General features: G+C 37.5%; 1 protein-coding gene across 1 annotated transcript in view; it reads right to left on the bottom strand.

Moving 5' to 3' along the window:
* Positions 1-22,689, bottom strand: part of pcxb (pyruvate carboxylase b) — a 378,906-nt gene that overhangs the window by 22,320 nt on the left and 333,897 nt on the right. The window contains exons 20-22 of the mRNA XM_032584098.1: positions 13,664-13,821; positions 11,483-11,569; positions 2,716-2,895 (exon numbers count right to left, since the gene is read on the bottom strand). Coding sequence (XP_032439989.1) covers positions 2,716-2,895; positions 11,483-11,569; positions 13,664-13,821 — 425 coding nt within the window. The remainder of the gene's footprint in view (positions 1-2,715; positions 2,896-11,482; positions 11,570-13,663; positions 13,822-22,689) is intronic.

The following is a 22,689-nucleotide window of genomic DNA, read 5'->3' as shown; positions in this document are numbered from 1 at the left end:
GCCTGTGTTAACAAATGAACCTCAAATTAAAAGGTATGTAAATTAGTCACAGCTAATGCACCAAAAGATGAGTAGTCACAATCAGATTAATACGAAATGAGGCGCTTCCCTGTTGCTAAAAACAAGTGACGGGGAGGCAAAAACAAGCAAATTTCAGGTGATTAAAAAGTAATTACTTAAACACATCGTGGGAATAAAGACGATGATTTCTGTCTCTCTCTGGGAAAATTTATACTTTAAGCAAACTTTTCAAATTAAATGCAAACTTTTGCTGATATTTATAGTTCAAGATTTACTCAGGAAAGACAAAAAAAAATGTTTGCTTTCCATCTGACGCACTGTTTAAAAATGAATGACTCATCAGGACAGAATAAAGAGCAGAAACAAAACTGGAGAAAATGACCTTTCAAATTCAAAAGTGCATCTAACAGCATTGACTGTTGAACACTGCCAGCAGTAAAAAGATGTGGATATCAAAACCGTCCGCCATGTTTTACACACAGATTCAGAAACAGCAAAGCAGTTAGCTTGTAGCAGTTAGCTTGTAGCAGCTAGCGGCTACAGCAACAGTTCCATGCAGTCAATGCAAACACGTATAATCTCATTAGAATCAAAGTTTTCTTTTAGACACAAACAATAAACCTGAATTGTTTTTATTTTTACTTTAAATTCCACCTGCAAATATTTGCCTGCTTTTTGGTAACCCAAATCAATCAGCAAAACTTTTAGCAGTTAAATAAATTCAAAGTTTCTAATGGCACTACATTTCTTCCATAGTTTCAGAAGCTTAATGTTAGCTAGCTTTATACATTTAAAACCCAGTTTTGATGTGTGCTGATAATCATAATCCTGACTGATTACTCAGCTGTGTTCAAGTTTCCACCATCAAACTCAGATGGTGGAAAACAGATTAGGATATTATGTATAATATAGTATATTATAATACTATAGTACTATATGTATAGTATAACATATTATATGTTAAATTAATTGTTCAAATAATTCATTAAAAGCCTAGAGTTAAGATAACATTCATGCTGATGAGTATAAGTGGATAATCATGTCCTGTCCAGGCTGTAGACTCCAAGGACAGTAAACGACAAACATTTGATCCTGTTACCAGCCAGAATGAGGAGTGGGAGGAATAAATGCCAAGGTCAGCAGGATGACAGGAGTTAGTTTCACAAAAGCAACAAAAACGCAGGGAAACGATTACCTGGAAGACTTGACCAGAAACTGGACAGACAAGCCTATAATGCAGCAATTTAGCAACAAATCAGAGTGAAATCAGACATGAAGCTGACAGGAGAGATTATTAAAATCCTTCAGTTTCTGCAGAGATGCAAAAGTGTTCAAACTGTTGGCAGCCTCAGAGCAGAAAAAAATAGTTGACCTTTAAAAAGAGCAGGTATCGTCTCTCAGCCGATATTTTATATTTTACATACAGCTCAGTGTGTGTGTGAGTGTGTAAGTGGGCAAACCAACAGATTTCTTCTTCTAAAACACTATTTTTCTTTCTGTAAATGTCAAGTTCCCTCAGATCTGTTGGATGGAGTTTGGAACAGCGTGACACATTTCTCTTCATTCACGTGTCGAGCTTCTGCGAGGCTGCCAAACGGGCTTCTGGCTGACGGCCTCTGACGTGCAGCACGAGGCTCTACCTGGCTGATTGCTGACGCGGAGGAAGGAGAACAGACGCGAGGATGAAAGGAAGGCAGAGAGAGAGCAGGGCTTTGTTTCCATCCTCAATCTTCTCTGAAGGACTCCGTCAGATGTAAGCAGAGCGTTTTGGGAGAATTTTGGTTTTGATTTTTTTTTTTATGTCAATACATGAGCACAGGTTTGTAAACATGCGTTTAGGTTGACGTTTCTCATGAAAGAGCAAAAGTGTTAAAGTTCAACAGCTGACAAGCATTTTCATTCAACTTTGGTTTTGTTCAGTTAGATTTGAGGGCTGCAACGATTCCTCCAATGACTCAAAAAATTATCTGCCTCAAAGCTTCGCTAAATTATGTTTTATTATTTAGCACACCGTGTTGCCCCGGGTGATTATTTATGTTGCGTAATGCTCTCACTTCCACCTCTGAGCTGTTGCTAAGTGCTAGCAGCATAACATCTTTACATCATTTTTAAATTTGTTACTCCAGCTTCCTCCCAAAACAAGACTTTTAAGTTATATATTTTTATTAACTCATGGTGGGAAAACTGCTGACTCAGCAGTTGTTCAGCAGATAATTACCAACTCCCTCCAGCAGGAGGTTAAACCACATAAAGTCACTGAAACTGAAGCTGGCTCTTCAATGTGCCATTTCAGTGGATATTAATTGAAAGCTTAGTGGAGGGAAAAAGTTTACCTTTACTTTAGACATTTAGATAGCTCTGTATTAAGTAACTTTTATTGGTCTTCTATGATATTTAAATTTGGGGTTTTCATTTGCAACATAAACAGAAAGAAATATTAAAACCATGTTTGATTTAAACTTTATGAACTAAATTATTGTTTTGATGATAGTTTATGAATAAAATGTACCTGTAGATTACATGTAAATAGTAGATATTCACTTAAAAATTGGTTGTCAAAGAATATTCTGCAGCAGATTTCTGCTTTTTCTACCCAAAGCCGTTCAGGATGAAATGATAACTTCATAAATATAAAATGCAAATGAAATAAATGACCAGAAGCATCCATGGATGTTTGATTCCCAACTCCAGTACCTTGGATCTGAAGGGCTCGGGGAATCCACCGTGCGGTATTCCGACGTGTCCCTGCAGGAACTCGACCACGGACTGGGGGAAGGACAGCTCATCCGCCCTCTCCTCCACCTCCGCCCTGGTCAGGTTGTTCTGCACCATGAACTGAGCCAGATCTCCAACGATCTTGGAGGACGGAGTCACCTGGAGAAAGAAATCAGCGTTGGTGTTAAACAGCCTGTTCTAGGTAAAAGACCTGACAGAACATGAAACAGAGACACATTCGATTATCTATGGGTGGATTCAAGCCAACAGGAGGCGCTGTTGTTTGTCTGTTTCCTGGTAAATAACATAAAATTAACATCCAGGGGAAGAACGACCTCTCAACTGATCGTTTAAACATTTCTAAGGGAACATTCATCTTTTTGCTGTCTTAATAATCTCACTGATATGAGAGCTTTATATCTCAGGAACCTCTCATTACTTGCTTTAGATTGTGGTGGTGGCAGCATTATGCTATGGGGATGCATTTCCTAAAAAAAAAAGATTGTTGTAGCTAAATGCACATACAGAAATTCTGGAACAAAGAGACTTACAGCAAAATGGCAACAGTTTAGATTAAAGCACTTTTATGTGTTAGAATGGTGTCCTATTCAAAGTCAGGATCTGGGGAATCTATGTTAAAACTTCAAAATTAATGTTCAGAGTTGTTCTCCACCTAATCTGACTGAACCTGAGCTACTTTGCAAAAAAAAAAGAAAGCCAAATGTCAACATCAGAGGCCAGTTTGAGACACTATTCAAAAGGTTTGCAGCTATAATCACAACTGAATACGATTATACTGAATGAAAAGGCATGCCACACCTTTCAGATTTAAATTAAATATCCTTTGGCTTATCACGTAAAATTAAAATCCATCAAAGTTTGTGACCAAAACTCAAACTCAAAGGGGAAAAATAATTTCTCAGGGTTTAAAAATAAACCAGAACATAAAGCAGCGGAAAACGAAAGATGAATTAAAATCACAAGCAATATTTTTTATGTTCCATAATTACGGCAACAATTCCTGCTGCACAATGTTGATTAGCTGACGCTTTGCTGGCAGAACGAGACACTGATGGGAATATCGACTGGAGAAATTGCTCTTCTGTTATAATGAAGTAAGAGGCAGATTCAAAGCTGCTCTAAACTCTTTCCTCTGGGGAATCAGAGCTTCAAAAAGGGCAAAAAGGGTCGACTTATCTATAACAACCAGGCTGCACCCTCCGCACTGTTCTCCAGTTTTTAGCCAAAACATCAACTTATCAGTGTAATAAGAAAGATTCGAAGAAAACCTTTTAAACTGAAAACTCTGTGCCATGCAGAAAACTAATAAAAAGTGCCTGAGCAGGTGTGGATTCAGAGAAATACTTCCTGAAGCCGACACCTGTTTCCTACGACATCTGCTGACAAGACGTCCTGAGTGAAACCTGAAGCGTTCTAACTCCTCAGGGATTTCCTCAATCTTCTGGGATTTAGGTGCTTGTTGAAGCATGATACAAATAAGAAATACTCCCTGATAAATGAGGAGAGTGTACTTCGCTGCTACAAAACCTACAGCTTAGTTTGACTGGCATTTGAAAAGATAATGATAGATTTCTCTCCCTTTTGTTTGCAGGAAGGCTTAAGTGATTTGAATGGGCTTTTAAAACCCCTAGAGAGGCCATTATGTTGGTGGAAATGCTGAGCAAAAGTTAATTTCAGAGTTGCTTTAAAATACAGCAGAACCATTTGTCTGCCTTTTTCCTTTCACTGCCATGTTGAAATTGGTTTTTCATGTTTAAAATAAATTTTACAAATTGTGAACAGCGTTTTTACAAGGTCGGTCAGATCTGAAGCCTCAGTGTGGATCAAAGCATTTTTAATCATCATTTCTCTGATTTTATGTCAGATTCGTCACTTTTTCCTCTTTAATATTCAAGCCTCTCTTGTTTCCTGTCTTCTTTTTCACAGCCCAAATATTTAATATTCCTGGATCCACAGTGACATCAAGACTGTTGATGAACCAGACACCACCGACTTTCTGGGAGCAATATCAGATATATTAACTCTGAACCTTCAAATATTTTCTTGAAAAAAGGTAAAAAATATCCAAACTTCCTCTAAAAATCCTTTGTAATTTGAGAGATAGCTGAAATAAATGTTCTTTATAAGCTTTTATTTTGTTCTACATTCTACAGTTTGTTTAAAAGAAAAAGCAGCAGAACTCAACTCCATCTGATCTCAATAACGTCGCACCCAGCAAAACCATCAATCCCAGTTATTTTAAGTACAATTATGAGCAGATAATGGCCTTCGAAGAAAAATGTTGGGGTCTGAGAAAGGAGGCAATTACATGTTTCTGATCCTATGCGGCCCAAACATGAGGGCTCGTGTACAAGAATTTCATTTGAAACCAGTTTTTCAGCTTCATGGTGGCTCTGGAGGAATCTAAGGGTGAATGATGTTTGCTGGGATGATATTATATAAATATAACCTACAGAAGGCTGTAGAAACCTCCTGTGTTTCACAGCTTTTCACTTCAATCAGAGTAATATTTGTTGAGACGCCACCTGCAGGTCCTGAGGCCCACCCTATAAAGCATCAGGTAATATAAAGTCAAATATCTGAAGCCCTTTTTGGACAATAATTGGAAAGAAAAAGGCTAAAAATGAACAAGATCTGAGCTCATTTTTAAATATTGTAATTGTTTTTGATGCAGTCACTTTAAATACTTCGTTACTGTTGCCTACAAAGGTCCTACAGGGGTGGATGTTGGTTATTAGTTATGGCTACAAACACTGTGATGCAATAATTAGATTATCTTGATGTATGTTTCTGTATCACCCTGACTGGTTTCTGTAGTGGACAGGATGATGACCACTGATCACAGGCGTTGAACTCATTTTCATTTTGGGCCGTATCAAAAATCTGAATGTTCTTAAAGGGCCAGCTGTGCCAGAATGTCTTGATAAACCCCATTAAACTGTTAACATATTAATAAGTAGTTGTTTGTTTCAGCATTCAATAAGTGTTTCTTAAAATTAAATAATATTGAACATTTCTTCACATCGTAAGGGGAGTAAGGCCGAGGCAGCCGTCACTTAAACCCAAAGCTTTTGACCAATTTTGAGAGAAATTTGCTGTAAAAATCTGAAAAATAAAAATTGGGGGATCTATTGATTTTGTGTGAAAAACTGGAGGGACTAATTGATGTAATTTGGAGACTAGAGGGCCCCACAGAAAGCTACGGCGGGCCAGATTTGGCCCCCGGGCCTTGAGTTTGACATGTGACTTAGAGGGACTCCGCATAACTCGATAAATTTAGCTGAATGATGAATTGTCCCCAAAGTTACTGTTATAAACAACAATATTGTTGCTTTGAGACACAATAATGCACGTTTGTTTTCTCAAAGTTAAATAAACTTAAATTCACTCACTGGTTGAGGAAGATATTTAAAATTTCCCAAATAAATCAAAAATGTATTTTGAAAACAAATTTTCGGGAAAAAAAATCTAATCCATTTTTTATGTATTTTATAATTTTATTAAATAAAATTGTTATTTTATTTTAAACAAAAATTGCATTTATTTGTTGTTAATAAAATAAAAAGAAACCCTACTGACAACCAAAACCATAAAAAACGGACTATGATTTCTCTCTAGACAAAATTTTTCTCTCCCAAAAATATTAATCATCATTTTAATACGTCATGTGATCAATTGATTATTGCAGCTAACTGATAAAACCTCTTGATAAGAACTTAGCTGTCCATTTAAAGCGTCCCAACTCTTCTGCGTCCGTCTATAACCCACATTTCTCAGTAAGTGGACATGCATGACTCCACATCTGCGAAATTACAAAGCTGTAGCTGCAGCAGGACAGGCAGACCGATTGCGTCTGTGTGTGGAAGAATGGCGGCGATATTGTGTGTGCTTGTATGCCTCTGCATTCTGTGTCGGTGTGCTTTGCTCACATTTGCTTTGAAATGCAACTCTATCCAAACCCGGGCTCCCCTAATGGGAAAAGGATTATATCACTCAGAACGGCGAGCGTGCATCTGCTGGTGTGTGAGGGTCGAGAGGCAAATAAAACACACAGACAATAATGCAAGCCAGCCAAGCCGGGAGTGGAGTGAAGGATGGTACCTGTCAGGAGGAGGAGGAAGGAGAGAGGAGTGATAATAAGAGGCTCAGAGGAGGAGAGCAGGAATGATAGAAAGATTAGAGATACATAAAGGAAGTCTAATCGAAATGAGAGAAGATGGGAGCAATTGATGAGGGAGGAGATAAAACTAAATGAAAGAGGAGAGAGATGGTGGGGATTTGCAGCAAGAGTGAGAAGGAGACATAAAGGGATGGACAGATTAAGAAAGAAAGCAGCAAAAAGACAGGAGCCGTCGACATCTACAGCCCCACAGGCAATACAAGACGTGCTCCACCTCCAAGTGTAACAGACTGCGTGTTCGAGAGAGTGCAGGTGAGTGAATACGTGCCTGTAATTGCAAAAGGAAAGTGGCAGAAACACTGAGGCGAACGAAAAAGACAGAGCAGCCGTACAAAAATATACACAAGTCACATCAAGCTCAGACGGCGACGGCTTCAGCAAAGCCGAGAGGAGGAAGGAAGGGTTGGTGAAAAAAGAAGTGCAGCAGAAGTTTGAGAAGAGAAAATAAACAGGGCCAAGGCTTTAGGAGAGCTGGAAAACCTCCAAATAGACAAGTCAATGCCAATTAATGGCACCCTTCCTCCTGTAATTCACTGAATGGTGCAGCATCATTAGCTCTGTCAGAAATTATATTGTTAAAACTGCACCGCTGGGTATCTGTGCAGGTGAGTTCAGCTTGATATTCCTGCTGTTCAGCGAATGCACCTTCAAGCAAAAACGATATCAAGCAGCAAAAGAGCAGAAAAAAGATCAGTTGTTACAATTATCCTCTGGCAAAGAGGCATTTATACTGCAGCCTCACTCTGGGCAGGTTGTTACAGATTCAGCTGGTTTGAAACAACAAACTGGATGAGTTCATCGCTTTTTAAACAATAACTACTAAAGATCACTACTAATCTGTAACAGGACGGATGGATGGATAAAACAATTTCAGGTTACTATCAGACAGTTGTTCTCTTTAATGAAACTATTTTTAGCAGCAGGTGATGTTTACCCTCAAACTGTTGTTCATTCTTTCCTAAAAATATGAAGTTATGGATGTTGTGACATCTTTGTGATTGGATATGAACAAAAATGCAGGAGTCACACAAGCTATAAATTTCATGTGTGTCCAGCTGAGTTGAATCGTTTATGTTCCAGTTCAACATAAATCCTTATGATTTAATTAGAACAGGAGTAAAAATACCTTCAGCCTCTACCAGCATTAAAGGGGCTTTGATCAGTTCAGTCACAGACGTTTTACATCGGACTGAATCCATCCAGTTAATGATGCAGCAGCCATGCAGTTTGCATGTTCAGTAGTTTGGGACCAATTAGCAACAACAGAGGCTTGATGCACAGTTTCTAAATGGGAGGGGAGAAGTTTGCACCAACTCTGAGGATGATGGTGTGGAGGCTGGAGGCATGAAACGCCGGGTTTATGCTCCTGAGGGCGTCCATTGATCTGAGAGCGATCAGTTCTGCACATTAAGTTGGACAATGGGTGACGTTTGTGTGTGTAACCATGAGATCAGGAGATATTCTGCTGTTTGTAGTGGAGAGCCTCCGGTGGTTCTATAAATCTGTCTTTTTTTAATTAAAATGATCATAACTGAGCCACATTGCCAATGATTTAAGCTTTTAGTTCAGCTAATGTCACTAAATCTGTCTTTATGGTTTGTCTGTTATACAAAAGATCCCAAAGAACAATTATTCACATTTTAAGAGTCAGAAAAATGTATTTTACTGATGCATTTATTACAGCGGCTCTGCAGTCTTTATCAAGACTGATAAGCAGTCTTGATAAGATTTTAATTGCATTACAAGAAAATACAACCAATTTATACAAAAATTGGTGAAAATCTACCTTAAATTTTAGTAGTAATGTTTTATGGTGGGAAGATGCTAAACATTTAATTTATGCCATCATCACCTCCACTAGTCATGTTGTCTTTTGACTTCAAAGTTACACGACAGCAGTTCTGTATTTTTGTCTGGAAACAAAACATTTAGATGAAGCCACTCAGTTTCCTTTCACATAAACATATAAAATCAAATCCAAGAGCCATTAAACGTGTATGCAAGTCATCTCATGTAGCAAACTGTACAGTTACAAAATTTGGGGACTTAACATCTTGAAAAAGACACACAAGTGTCAAAATCTTTTCAATGTCAAGACATAAACGATTTCTGCTAGCAATTCTGGGTCATTAGTGTGGAAAGCCAGTGATGATGAAGTAAAGGCCGTGATGATATCTCTCTTTAGATATACTGTATATATATATATATATATATATATATACTGTATATATGCCTTGACCTCCATTCATTGCTATAAAGGCACCAATTTTAGGAAACAAAAAATGCTCAAGTTGCATCAGGCCTGAATGGGTGTGGATGTTCTGCTGCTTCAAAAAAGATTTAAACCTAAAGAGTCTTTTTGAAACAAATTACTTTTATGCAAATACCTCAGTGATGATTAAAACCTCTCAAAAGGAGCTTCGTTTGCGTTTCATTGTTCTTCAAATGAAAAGTTGTGCAAATGAAGTTCTTTGGCGAGCACAATCCTTCAGCCGCAGCTGCAGACTTCAGACATAGCTTTGAGTTTGAGAGCTTTCTGCCTTAAAGGGTATGCAGGGGACGGTCTGCATACTGCCAGCACATTATGTGGTCTGTCCTCTTTACGTCTACATCTCGTAAGCACACTCCTTCACCGTTATAGACAAAATGACAGGGAGAGAGACACAGGCATTGTCAAGCTAACAGGGTGCAGCAGAGAGCAGCGCAGCACCCGTAGGCACACGGAGCCAACATTGGCTTGTGCAGTGAAGCCCACAGAGTCTTAATTGAATTGATAGAGAACATGGAGAGAGAGTGGGGAAGTTGGGGAGAGAATTGATGAGCAAAACAGAAATGGAAAGTAGAGAGGAAAACGGAGGCATGAATCTAAAAAACAGAGGAGACAAGGAGGTAGATAAATAGATATAGAGCTGACTGAGGAATAAACATTTGCAACAAAATGAGAGACCAGAGACCAGAAAGGTTTGATAAAGAGAGAAGAGGAAAACAATTAGAGTGTGAACACAATAAAAGAGGAATGAATCTATTATGAGGATGGTAAATAATGAGGGAAAACAAAGGGTTTAATGAAAGATAATGAGAAACAGAAAGGCAGGCAGGAGGTAAATTCTGGGTGCAAATCAAACTGTTGAATGGATAATAACGTTTCTCCACATGATAGCAATTAAAGTTTCCTTTAAGAGATCAAACTGTGGACTGGAGGTAGACATCATGAACCGGCCTGAAACGAGGCTCCAACTATAAATGAGAGGATGGATAAAAGTGCAATAACTGCAGTCCTGGCTGCACTGAGGCGTTGTTAGATTAAACGCAATTAATGACTGCTCACTAAACAAAAAGAATGAAAATTAGGTGTAAAAAATCTAATTTTCACTCAGTTTTAGCTCAGGCATAAAGCGACCTACAAGCATCGTGTTAGTGATGTGATGGTTAGCTCAGGGGAACGTGTTAATGAAGACAGAGCAGCTGATTTCTGACTGAGTTAGACGAGCAAAATGGTCGCTTTAAAAGACAGAAGTGAAGCAAATCCTTCTTTAATCCATTGTGGTCGCATCAGAGATAACACAGTCCATCAGAAAAGATTGCTGCTGGTTCATCTGTGTTGAAATTAGCCTCATAGCAACAACATTGGTGAGAAAACGTAGGGTGATTAGGAACTTCTTCTAAGTCCAAACTCCTTAATGGAGGAGCCTTGGTGTGAAGGAGGAGTGCTGGAAAGAGCAGGAGCTTTTTAAAGAGACAGAGGCCCAATTTCAAACCGTTAAATTGCAAAATCAAGTTTTGTTTAATGACACTTTAATGCAAAGTTGGCACTTTTACTGGACTTTTAATGCAACTTTTAGAGCAACTTTTCATTAAAAGTGTCATTATTTACCAAATGACACTTCATGATAACACTCAGACTTTCATACAGGCTCCTCCATGTTCATAACAGATGTCATGTTTATGACAGTGTCATGTCAGTCTTATGCACGCCCCATCAAATAAAATGTTACCGAATATCCTTATAATTCATATATTTTGGATCTAAAGCTATTACCCCCATCACAGAACCTGCAGTACTTCATCTTCTTATGTTTAATTTAAAAAATCCAACTCTGCTGCACTAATAGATACGTTTATTCAAATAAAATCCTCTTTCATCTGTTTTAGATCAAACTAGTGAGGAGTAAACTTGCACAACATTGTTATGCAAGTAGAGCAAGAGGTGTTGTTCATTAGACTCAGTAAATGTGACAGTTGCCGGAGGAAGAATATTAAACACACACCACAGTAATATTTGTCTATGCAGATGAAATTGTGTATTTTGCATTTATTGCTATAAACGCAAAGTCTGCTTGACTTACAGTTGTGGGAGGATTCAGACCTGTTTGCCTCACTGTGCCTTGCATTTAGGGTACAATCTGAAAATTGTAAACAGGATTTTTCTATTTTTGGATGAATAGTGCCAAGCTCTCCATCAAAGCTGCACGCCCAAACCAGGATCATTACATACGTGTTTGCAGTTTGGTTGCTGTTGCCTGGATTTTTGTGTTTCCGTCTCACCTTAATGAGGTCTCCGAGTAGTTTGTTTGCTTCAGCGTAAGCCTTCTTCACCTCCTTGAACTTATTTCCGAGCCCCATACTATGAGCCTGCAATGAAACAGACCACAGCAGGGATGAGCAGTACATACAAACCTTTTATTACCTTCCTTTCTAAAGGACGAAAGTCAAGTAATGTTTGCCCAGTCAGTAGCTTCAAATTGCTGATCTTCAGAAGCCTTAAAGATCAGCACACACACTATTGTTACATGTGATTTGCAACAGCGTATTTTTGCTTCCTGAGGCGGGTATGTTTTTGTTTATCTATTTATTTTGTTAAGTATACAGCTCTAGGAAATAACTTTAAATTATCTAACTGGGAATGTGGAATAACAGGGTAAAAACCAAAGTAATCTGCTGGAAATTATTTGGTCAATCTCTGTACGTTTAGTCAAAACAACCTGTTATGCAACAGAGATGGCTTCCCAGAATCTTAGAAATGTTTCCATGGTCCTGTGGCTGCATACATAAAGGATCGACTTTAGTATAGATGCCAATAACAGTCCTTGAAATAATTTGGACAGACAAGATAAGTTTATTAGGGACGCACTAGCCATGGGGCGTCAAACTCATTTTCATTTTGGACTGTTGCAAAAATCAGAATGTTCTTAAAGGGCCGGTTGTGCCAGAATCTATTGATCAAACCCATTAAATTGTTAAAATATCAATCAGTAGCTGTTTGTTTCAGCATTCTATAAGTGTTTATTAAAATTAAATAATATTGAACATCTTTTCTCTGCGATCAGTTCATCCAGGATTTCATGAATATTTGTGTGTTTTTGTTTTTTTGCAATCAAAATGATTGCCAAGATTTTTGTAGCCAATTTAGAAATATTTGTAAGGAATTTTTTTTACAATATTTGCTAAATGTGACTTTTTATTACTCGCCACATCGGTCACGGACGATGACTTGACATCAAGTCAAAAACTCAAGGTTTTTGACCAACTTTTGAGAAACATTTGCTGTAAAAATCAGAAAACAAATGAGTCAATCTATTAATTTTGTGTGAATTTTGCAAGTTTGTGAAAAACTGGAGGGGCTAATTAATGCAATTTGGAGTTTAGAGGGCCAGATAAAAAGCAACGGCGACCCAGATTTGGCCCCTGGGCCTCGAGTTTGACACGTGCGCTAGCTGATCATCGATCTTTAAAAACACTGACCTGCCAAATCACATTTTGGTTCATACAAACTTAATTAATTAATCTGCAAAAGTGCTAAAGATAACGACATAAGATCAGTTATTCTCCCAGAACTAAGGAAATTGGGAATAAATTATCAGCCAGTTGATTTATTGATGCATCTCTAAGTTTTAGCTACAATGATTTAAAAGAAAAAGATAATCCTTTCAGATTTTCCTCGGCTGTGCATCATATACACATTTCTCAAATCTGCCTCTGATTGGCTGATCGAGCCTCATGACGGCTCCTTCTCTGGAAGCTCTGACTCAGTCATTTAATTTCCCTTTGAGATCAATAAAGTATTTTCAATTCGAATTGAATATTAAAAGATGAAAACCTGACACACCAAGAAAAAACAGTCAATGTGAGACTTGATCATCTTGTAATTATTGACTGGAAGATGAGTTTATGTTTCATAATCTAAAGAACTTTGAACTGGATTGTTGCTGAAATGTGCAAGACATAAACTTGATTGACTGTCAAGATTTGGTTGGATTTTTTATATACTTTTTTGCATTGCACAGTTTTCTACTTTCCACAAATTTTGGGAAGAAATATCTTTAAAAAATCTTTAATTGTACTCAGAATCAATCAGTGACTAAAAAATAAATGGAATTTTTTTTTCTTGTTACTTGGTTCCAAATTCAATGTGAGGAAGAAAAAAACATCCAGCAAAATGAGTCAGAACAGAGATTCCTTTTCAAATAAAGAATCACAGAAAATCCAACTTCTCTCCAGCCGAGAGAGAAAACAGTTTCTAAAATTCATTGCATGTAAAACACAAAATGTCTATTCCCAAAAGCTTACAAAAGTACCAGCATTATGAAATGTGATGCTAAATTGAACTAATACTTGTAACTGAACCGTTCTCTGCAAAAAAAGAGGAATGACATAAAATTCGATTTGCTTTTATATTGAAAATAAAAATCAATCTGTGTCAAGTTGACGACATGAAAGGACACCAACCTGGAAGTGCAGGTTGGTGTACTGTCCTCCAGGTATCTCGTTCTCGTAGACGTCGGCGTTGCCCGACTTCATGGTGGCGGTGCAGTCGAAGGGAGCGTACAGGCCTCTGGTGACCTCCCAGTACTCGCTGTAGTCGAACACCTTCTCCAGAGCGATGCCTGCAACACGAGACGGCAAATCAATGATCACTGCAGAGAGACGCATAATTTGGAAATATTCGCAGAGAGTCTGCAAGATTGTGATGGAAGAGGCAGTTTGTGGTTGAGATCAAGCATAAATCGTAAAATCTTTTTGATGATCTGACACTAACAACTTTGTTTTGAAACCACAACTTTTTAAAAAATTTATCTGATAAATTACAGCGTAAACTAATTTACAATTTCTATTACAATGTCACATTTGCAGTGACAACCAATGTAACAGCTCATCATTTATCAGACTTTATGAAAATGTTTGCCATCTCGCAACACGTGCCAGCTGATAACATTAGCAATTAATTTGAATGCATGACACAATAAACAAGAAATTTCTCAGTATTTAAAGACAACTGAACATCTCAGCATGGGTCTAAATGTTGCTGGTTTCTGTGATAAAACATGGTTCAATAATCACCATGTTTCTCACAGACGATCTGATATATTCAACTTCCTAGTTCTTATTAGCACAAGCTAAAAAAGCTGTTCAGTATTCTTGTCTAGTCTCTAATATTTAGTGAACCGTCTGTTTCTCCTTTGTGCGACATCCTTCTGTCAGTTTACCTTTAATTGGAAAAAGGAGCCCTGGTGCTGAGGCACAAATGGCTCTACAGTTTGTATTTTTGCAAACAACGGTAGCAAAACAAAATAATAATAAAAAGCTGTTGTGACAGAGTGACGAGGTTGTAATTTAAAATTAGAAAAAGAAACACCAAAGTGTTTCTGTGCCTAAATTGTGATCTCGGTGAAGAAATAGAGCGAGTGCGATGTTAATGTGAAATTAATGTGCATGTAGCTCAAACTGCCTGCCAAGCTGGTGGGTAATTGGGTCCATTTCCTTCTCTGCTTGCAAACACATACAATTTTTGGAGGTTTCCTTAAAGCTTCCAGAGTGAAATTACAGCTTCATTTTTACACAGGAAAGAGGCATTAAGATCAGAGAGCAGCAATCTTGAATAAGAGAGAAAGCATTTTTATCAAGTGATCAGTAAAACAATGCAGGGGAGAGTGGGGTAAGACGAGCCAGTGGGTAAACTGACCCACTCTGCATCTAGGCAGCGGTGCACATTTGATGTCATGTTAAAATAAATATCCTCCATTTTGGAGTCCCTCTAATAGGGGGAAGCATATGATAATGTGCTAAAGGTGTTTTATATACAAAAACCCCCCCAATAAACTGTTTCTAGCTTGTCAAAGTAAAATAAAAATATGTATTTTAGCAATAAAGACTCATGTGAAAGCAAATTTATCCAGGTCTAAAAATGTCAAGGTCATTTTATCTGTGTAGCACATTTAAAAATAAAAGCAATCAACCAAAATGCTTCACAATGTACACCAGGAGTGTCAAACTCATTTTTGTTTTGGGCCAAATCCAGATCATTCATGCTCTTAAAGGGCCAGTAGAGCCAGAATGTATTGATAAAACCTGTTCACAAACAGTTAAAATATCAACTAATTCTTAAAATTAAATAATATTGACCATCTCTTCAGTCCTTCCAGGATTTTGTGATTCTTTTTGTGATTGTTTTGCAATATAAATCTATGTGTTATTTGGTAATTTTGGAACTAATTGGGAAATATTTGTGATATTTGGACGTATTTATGACGGTAAATGTGACTTTTTATTACTTCATGGACTATAATCTGACATCAATTAAGGCTGAAGCAGTTGTTCAATACAAGTAAGAAAGTTGGACAAGTTTTTAGAGAAATTAGTAGCGTGAATTTACACAATAATTCTCAAGAAACTGGAGGGACTGATTGATATAATTTGGCAGTAAACAGACAAAAACTGCATTTATTTGATTGATAACATAATATTTAAGCACACTTAATTTAGTCTAGAACTTAGTGGGCCACATAAAAAGCTACGGCGGGCCGGATTTGGGCCACGGGCCTCGAGTTTGACACATGATTTACACCAACCGTCATAGTATAAAACACAGAATAAAATAAGAAAATAAAACTCAAATGTACACCATATGTGATGATTCACCGGCATGTTAAACCACGTAAAAAAAATTAGCTAACGATTAACTCAAACTGCTAAGATAATTTACAGGCTGGAATATTTAATTAGAGTAATAATGAAAGAATATCTTCACAAAGGAATCACCAAGTGTCCAACAGGAGGAGGGTAATAGTGACTAGTTACACTTACATGAGTAACTTTTTGGAAAAAATTTCTGTAGGAGTAATTTCACTAAACCATACTTTTACATGAGCAATATTACTATGACTAAAATTGCTATGAGTACAATTTGTGGATCCTCTACCCAATAGTGGGTAAAAACAAAATGTTTTCACCAAAACATGGACCTGACACAAAACTACAATTTATATTGAAGTGAGACCTCTTGTTTATACACCAGCCTTGTTGTTCTATTGTTATTTTGTATCTGTTGAGGCTTTTGAGCCATTTTGAGATCAAAAGAATACAGTAAACACTATATATCGTCTTTACTTTAACATATATACACATTACTAACTAAGTATTAGTTTCACATATTTTAATTTTAAAAAATTAACTGGAGAGGTGTTTTTTCTGTCTGAATTTGTTATATTTTATGTATGTTTTTTTTCATTATAGTCAATAAAATATCAGAATTTGCACATAAAATTCTGTTTTTTCATTTGATGACAACATCCGTTACTCAGAACGTACTTAATACATTTCCTACTCAAGGCATTTCTTGAATAAGTACTTCAGGCGAGAAGAGAAATGTTTTTTTGAGAAATCTATCCACCTGTGTACAATATAGAACTATGATATCAAATATTGCAAATATAAACTGCGTGGTAAAAATAAGGTTAAAAAATAAGTCAGGAAAAACTCTTCAAGCTCAAACAAGCACAAAGAAAACTTGATAAATCATGTAGAAAACAAATACTTAGAAATAATTGTACATTGCATACACCACATTAGCTTCTATTAACTGACAATGAGTCTAAATTATGTCAGCAGTAAAAAGTTTAGAAAATTAAGCCCAGGAGAAATCTGACTAATGCTACAATGCTCAGGGACACGGAGATGAAGGTTTGATTTCTCCTCGTCTTTCAAAGCAAATGCTGTGAGAAAACAACTTAAAAAAAAATATAAAACAGATGCAGCGTCGCGCATCATTGTCAGATATCAATCACCAGCAGATTAAATAGAGCAAAGATAAATATTAGAAACAAAAGGACGACAGACACAAATCAAAACGAGGAGCTGAATGTTTGTGAGCGAGGATTTCAAACTGGCTCATGACCTGCATCCGTTTTCACTTTACCTCTTAACATATGTAACATTTATGCTTATTTTACAATACATTAGAATAAATTTACTGAAATGTGTTAACTTTTTAATGGTATTCTAATTTATGGAGATGCACCTGTGCTTTTTACCATCATTACATTACACATTTTAGTCTTTGTGTAAATGTTTTAATGCTCTTAAATAAGATGTTTACATGTGACATTTTTAAACCTCATTGTTAGGAGTGCTTTTTAAAAAATTCCAATTTGGTACGCATTTAAGTTTTAAAGTCACTGTTTGATAAGGTCATGTAATCTTATTTATTTAGCACATTTTCAGCAACAAGACATTTCAAAGGGCTTTACATGAATTACAGGAAATACAAACAAAACCAAAAAAAAAAAAAAACTGCAAAAGAAAAAGCAACAAAAGTACTTTACAATTACAACCTGGTAGGAGTTTCTCTAAGGAGTAAGAATAAATACTCCACAATTTACAAACTAATAGTTAAGTGGTAAGTTTTGTTATGCATTAATAATCAAATCAGATTTTAATATGTTCTAAAACTTTAAATAATATAAAACTTACAATCTATAAAGATGAAAAGATCACATTATTTCTTATAATTTAGCTAATCTGATTTTTGTAATCCTAACTGACCCAGAATTTTAGTTTAATTGATTTCATGTCAAAAAAGTCAGGATATATATCTGATTTCAGCTCTTTGTTGTTTACGGTATTTGCTTTGTCTTTGATTTCTTTTATTTTTTTTATTTTTTCATAAAATTTCTGTATAAAAATTGACTTGGCAGTACACCGAGTTCTGATTCTGATTTGTGTGCATTCAACTCCTCCACCTTGACCGACTGCAGCTCTGCGGCATCAATTAAAGCCATGCATGATGCATGAGGGGCGAATGCAGTCAAACACAAGGGCCACTTTAATATGCATCATCATTCAAACTGAACAATCTGTCACACTTAAATTGCACAGGTGTGTGCGCGCAGATTCCTGAGTACACACAATGACATTTTAAACAAATTTTTAAAAGATTCCAGGGCAAAAAAATAATATGAAAATGGAAGAAAATGAGCAGTGGGAGGGATTTGGTAGAAGAAGCTGCTAATGGCATTGTCACAAACTGGGAGAGGAAGGAAGAGGAGGATGTAGAGACAATGTGACAGAAGCAGGTATGAGAGCTGAGGGAGAGAGGGATGGAGACAGTGTACAGCGATGATTACAGGTTTGGAGCCAAGACAGGAGAAAAAGGGAGTGTGGGAGTAAAGGAAAGCAGTAAACAGGCAAAGGTCAGGAAGGTATGCAGGAATCCACGGGAGAGACGCGCTTGATTACAAAAGCGGTGAGGTAGGCAAGACGAGAATGAGGAGGGAACTGGCATTAAGTGAGCCAAAGATGAGAAGAGGAAAGCAGCAGAAAGTGACAAGAATAAAAGCATTAGGTAGTGAGGAGCGAGTCAGCCGGGGTCACGCAGAATGAACACATGTATGAATGCAGAGGCGAAGTCTCTCACCTGAATACCGGCCTCATCTTTTTGGTTTTTCTGGCCTCAATTTGATATTCAGCCATCAAACTGAACCGTGTCTCAGCAACATATCATGCTTCCTGCGTGGCCCCGGCTGATATCAGTTTGCTCCACAATCTGAGCGTGAACCTGCCACCGCCTGCTCTGAGCAAACATGTCGATGGCGAGCGAGAGCAGTGGCCGTGCAAAAAGGTTTTCCACTAAAAAGGCCAAGTCACAGTGAGAACGCAGCGTGTTTTAATGGCTCTGTTGCTGCACGGCTCACAACACTCACAACAACAAACGTTCCTGTTCGTGATGAATTTTGCTTTTTCTGTGAGCGATTGTTTGATTATCTGCAGAGAAAAATCAGACCAGCAACGAAGTCAATTTAGCTGCAAGGACACCTGCCGGGTCAGACTCCACCAATAGTTTATTGGTATATTATGTTTGACAAAAAGCACCACAGTTCCCCTGGGAATATTGACAGGACATCATGTTGTCTGTTTCGCTGTTCATCCACAGAAAAAAGGTTTGATAAAAGAAAAAAATGCCTCAAATGCAAGAAAAGTAACAGTTTTTGTTGGAAATCCTTTAGAGTAATGTTTTAACCTATATGGAGAAATGAGCAACAGTTCAAAACAAAACAAAACACAATTTGCTTCCAAACTTTCTTATATCTTACCAAGATAAGAAGAGCTAACTTATATCTTGATGATAACTTTAAATTAACTTTAATGCTCCTCCATGACGGCATCATGGAGGAGCATTGTCGTGATGATGTGCTAAAGGCCAAGTGTCAGAAAGAGCAGGAGCTTCTTAAAGACACAGAGACTCAATTTGAAGGCGTCAAATTGAGAAGTAAAATTTCTTGGTTGAACATTAAGTTATATTTTTACAACTGAAAGTAGCATAATTACTTGATTGTGCTATAAAATGGCACTATGTCTGAAAAATACATAATACTGGCCTTTTAAAGTTCACCTACCATCACCTAATAAAGTCCAGTACTCTCAGATTTTTCAGTAGAATGTAAAATTTAGCTATTCATAGACTTTTTCATTGAATACACCTAAAATATTCCAAAGAAATGCAAATGAAATACTTCGGTGCAATACTACTTTACACGCTATTGGATATTGGAAATCAGCCAATCCAGGAGGCCCATTTGTTTTCCTTGTCGCTGATTGGCTGTGCCACCAATATTGGATGAGACAGTGGAGGTTACCCTCCGTGGTAGCGCCAAGACGGTTTCCACTGCGTCTTAATGCCTATTAAGGTATATTTGGTGGTAATAACAAATTCGCCACCCTGGATATCAGCCAGTTGTTGTCTTTGTGAAACTCAGAGCATTCAGCCACAAGTTGGTGGAAACGTTGGTCAACTTCAGTGCACGTCATTTCCAGAGAATCCGTGGGCCATGGTCCTTCTCTGCAGCCTGGACGCTGTAGAGGACAGGTTTTCTACGGATAATCTAAAGTCCGCTAGCAGTGCAGCTCTGAGCTCTTCCAGTAAAATGCTAATCTCGTCTTTGGTTATTGGTGTCGCCTGTGCGGGAGCATCTAAGTCTTGTTCGGATTTACCTTTTGACTCTGACATTCTTCGGGTTGTGGGTGGTTAACAGAGGCAAAACATTTTTAAAACTGGGAGTTTTAGGATGTTTATAACTTAAGAGCTGGTTAGGACAGGCTTTCAAGGTAAAACTGTGCAGGAGCAACCCTAAAACACGGTTTTACCAGAAAATGGATAAGTCTACGGTAAGAAAATGTGCAAGTGTCAGAGTTCTACATCGTTTCTAAAAAGTCCCGCCTCAGACACTCCATCTGGCTCAAATGGGAATTCAATGATAACTGAACTGTCACTTTGTGTTTTAAATTGTATCTGAGTGCATCATTGTTGCATAAGCTTGGATAATTAACAGGAAAAGCATCTGATCTCAACAAACACCACAGAGACTCTTTTAATAAAAAGCATAAAATAAAACCCTTACTGGTTTAACTGTGCTAAGTGACTCCAGAAGAGGCTGAGTCAACCTATGATTAAGCAGCATAATTAAATGTTATCCTTATCAGAGCTTACAGAGGGACTTAAACTAAACCAAGTTGTTCATTAATGCATTATCTGCATTAACAAACATTCTGCTCTACCGCAGCAGCAGCAGCATGCTGGACCTTACAGGGCAGTGAAAACGTAAACAAAATTAGCTTCTCGAGGTTCTGAGGAATGGAAATGAAGGATCAGATCGACTTAGCAGAGCAGAGTCGCTTTTCCCAAAAGCATTTCTCCACATAACCATCTATTTTCACATCACTTCCCATTAATTTAAACTCGTTTCATGTTCCTTTAGTCTTTAAAACACATTTTCCTGCTGCCTGTTTTCATATCGCCGCCCCTCGCTGTGGGAGGTGGAGGTCGCCGAGAGCGGGGAGCTTTTTCACGGCCCATGAAAGGTATACACTTCAGAGTCACTGTGGCCAAAAATAAAAAACCCACAGGAGAAAGAGCACATAAATCTATCTCTAAATTTATCTTATGACCTCCTCAGAGGAGCTCAGAGATCTCTGATAAAATCTGGCGGAGCGATACCGGGAAGCAAATAAATAATAATCACAGTGAGGTTGCCGTGGAGACCCAAAAACCCCTGACCGACTCCAGAGAAAGCCACCCCATTGTCAGAGCAAAGAAGGCTGCCCATGGCAACAAGTCTTACTCTGATCAAAATATTTGTATCTAAAAACACAAAAAGGGACTTTTCGTAGAAAAAAACCAGTTTGTTTTATTCCACTTTCAACTAATTCATGAGTTAAAAACATTTTGCTTAGGGCTGCATGTCTTTATCGACAGCCGACTTCTTTCTCCTCTCATCATAACCGCATTCGTTCGTCATTACTCAGCAGAATATGCGGGTCTCCTTCGCTTCGGGGCCGTAATTACAAATGCGTCATTGATCTGCTGATTGATTTTTCTTCCCTCATGTTAAGTAGCAGACTTTCGCTCAGAAAGAATCAAATTATTTCTACGCAACACTGGTGATCTAACAAACTGTCTCATTAAAAACTATGCCCAGTAATAAGAGCATGGGGAGCAAATTTAAAGGTATTGTTTCATAACGGATTTTATCCTGTCAAATGTAATTAGAAGGATGAAGTGACGTGTCTTTATATTATAACTATTATCTACTAAACACACAGCACTTCATGTTGAAAACAGCACTTATCAAACCTCAGTAAAAATAGCTTTTTTGTTAAAGATTATTCAAAATAACTCATAGTGAGCACTGAGATTGCACACAAATATATTTTTAGATTTATAACATCGAATCACAAACATCTCTACTGTCTCTAATCAGAAGTGTATGTTTCACTGTGTGATGAATCCAAGTTATAAACTTTACTTTGTGACATTTGGCAATTATGAATCTGGGCAAACAAAGATCATATGTGGGGTTCCTCAAGGCTGTGTTCTCGGTTCACTTCTTATTCACCATAAATAACCTCTCTGGGTCGGGGAAGAAGTCTTTCCCCAACCGGAGGATTTTAAACATCTCAGAGTTTTGTTCATGAAAGACGGGAAAATGAAGCAGAAGATCGATACGCAGATTGGTGCTGCGTCTGGTGCTCGATTGTTGTAGTGAACAGATGTTTCCACATGAGAAATGTCCATTACAATTACTGAGTCAGAATTTTCTCCAATTTAACACAGAACTGACAGAAATCACAGTTTCTAACTCCAAAAATTCAAGATCAGAGGTCAGTGTGAAACTAGACTCAATGTGCATAAATCTCAGATTGTCAATTTCTGTCAATTTTATTATAAATCAGTAGCTCCTGCGTCCTTTCTCAGTAGGTAAGATTCTCACATCTTCATGATTCTTTATTAAAACCAAATCAGGCAGATGCAGTTCGTCCTTAGCCGGGATCTGGCCAATTTTATGTTTTCTTTTCTTTATATATCAATCAAATTAATCAAATGTTATTTACTGAGCACCTTTCAGCAACAAAGCATTTTAAAATGCTTTACATAATAAAAACACAAAAATACAAAGTCATGCAACAGAATCAACAGTCAAAAC

This window comes from Xiphophorus hellerii, chromosome 14 (assembly GCF_003331165.1).
Source record: "Xiphophorus hellerii strain 12219 chromosome 14, Xiphophorus_hellerii-4.1, whole genome shotgun sequence".
Lineage (NCBI taxonomy): Eukaryota > Metazoa > Chordata > Actinopteri > Cyprinodontiformes > Poeciliidae > Xiphophorus > Xiphophorus hellerii.
The sequence above is the reverse complement of the archived record's forward strand: the minus strand, read 5'-3'. Positions and strand labels throughout refer to the sequence as shown.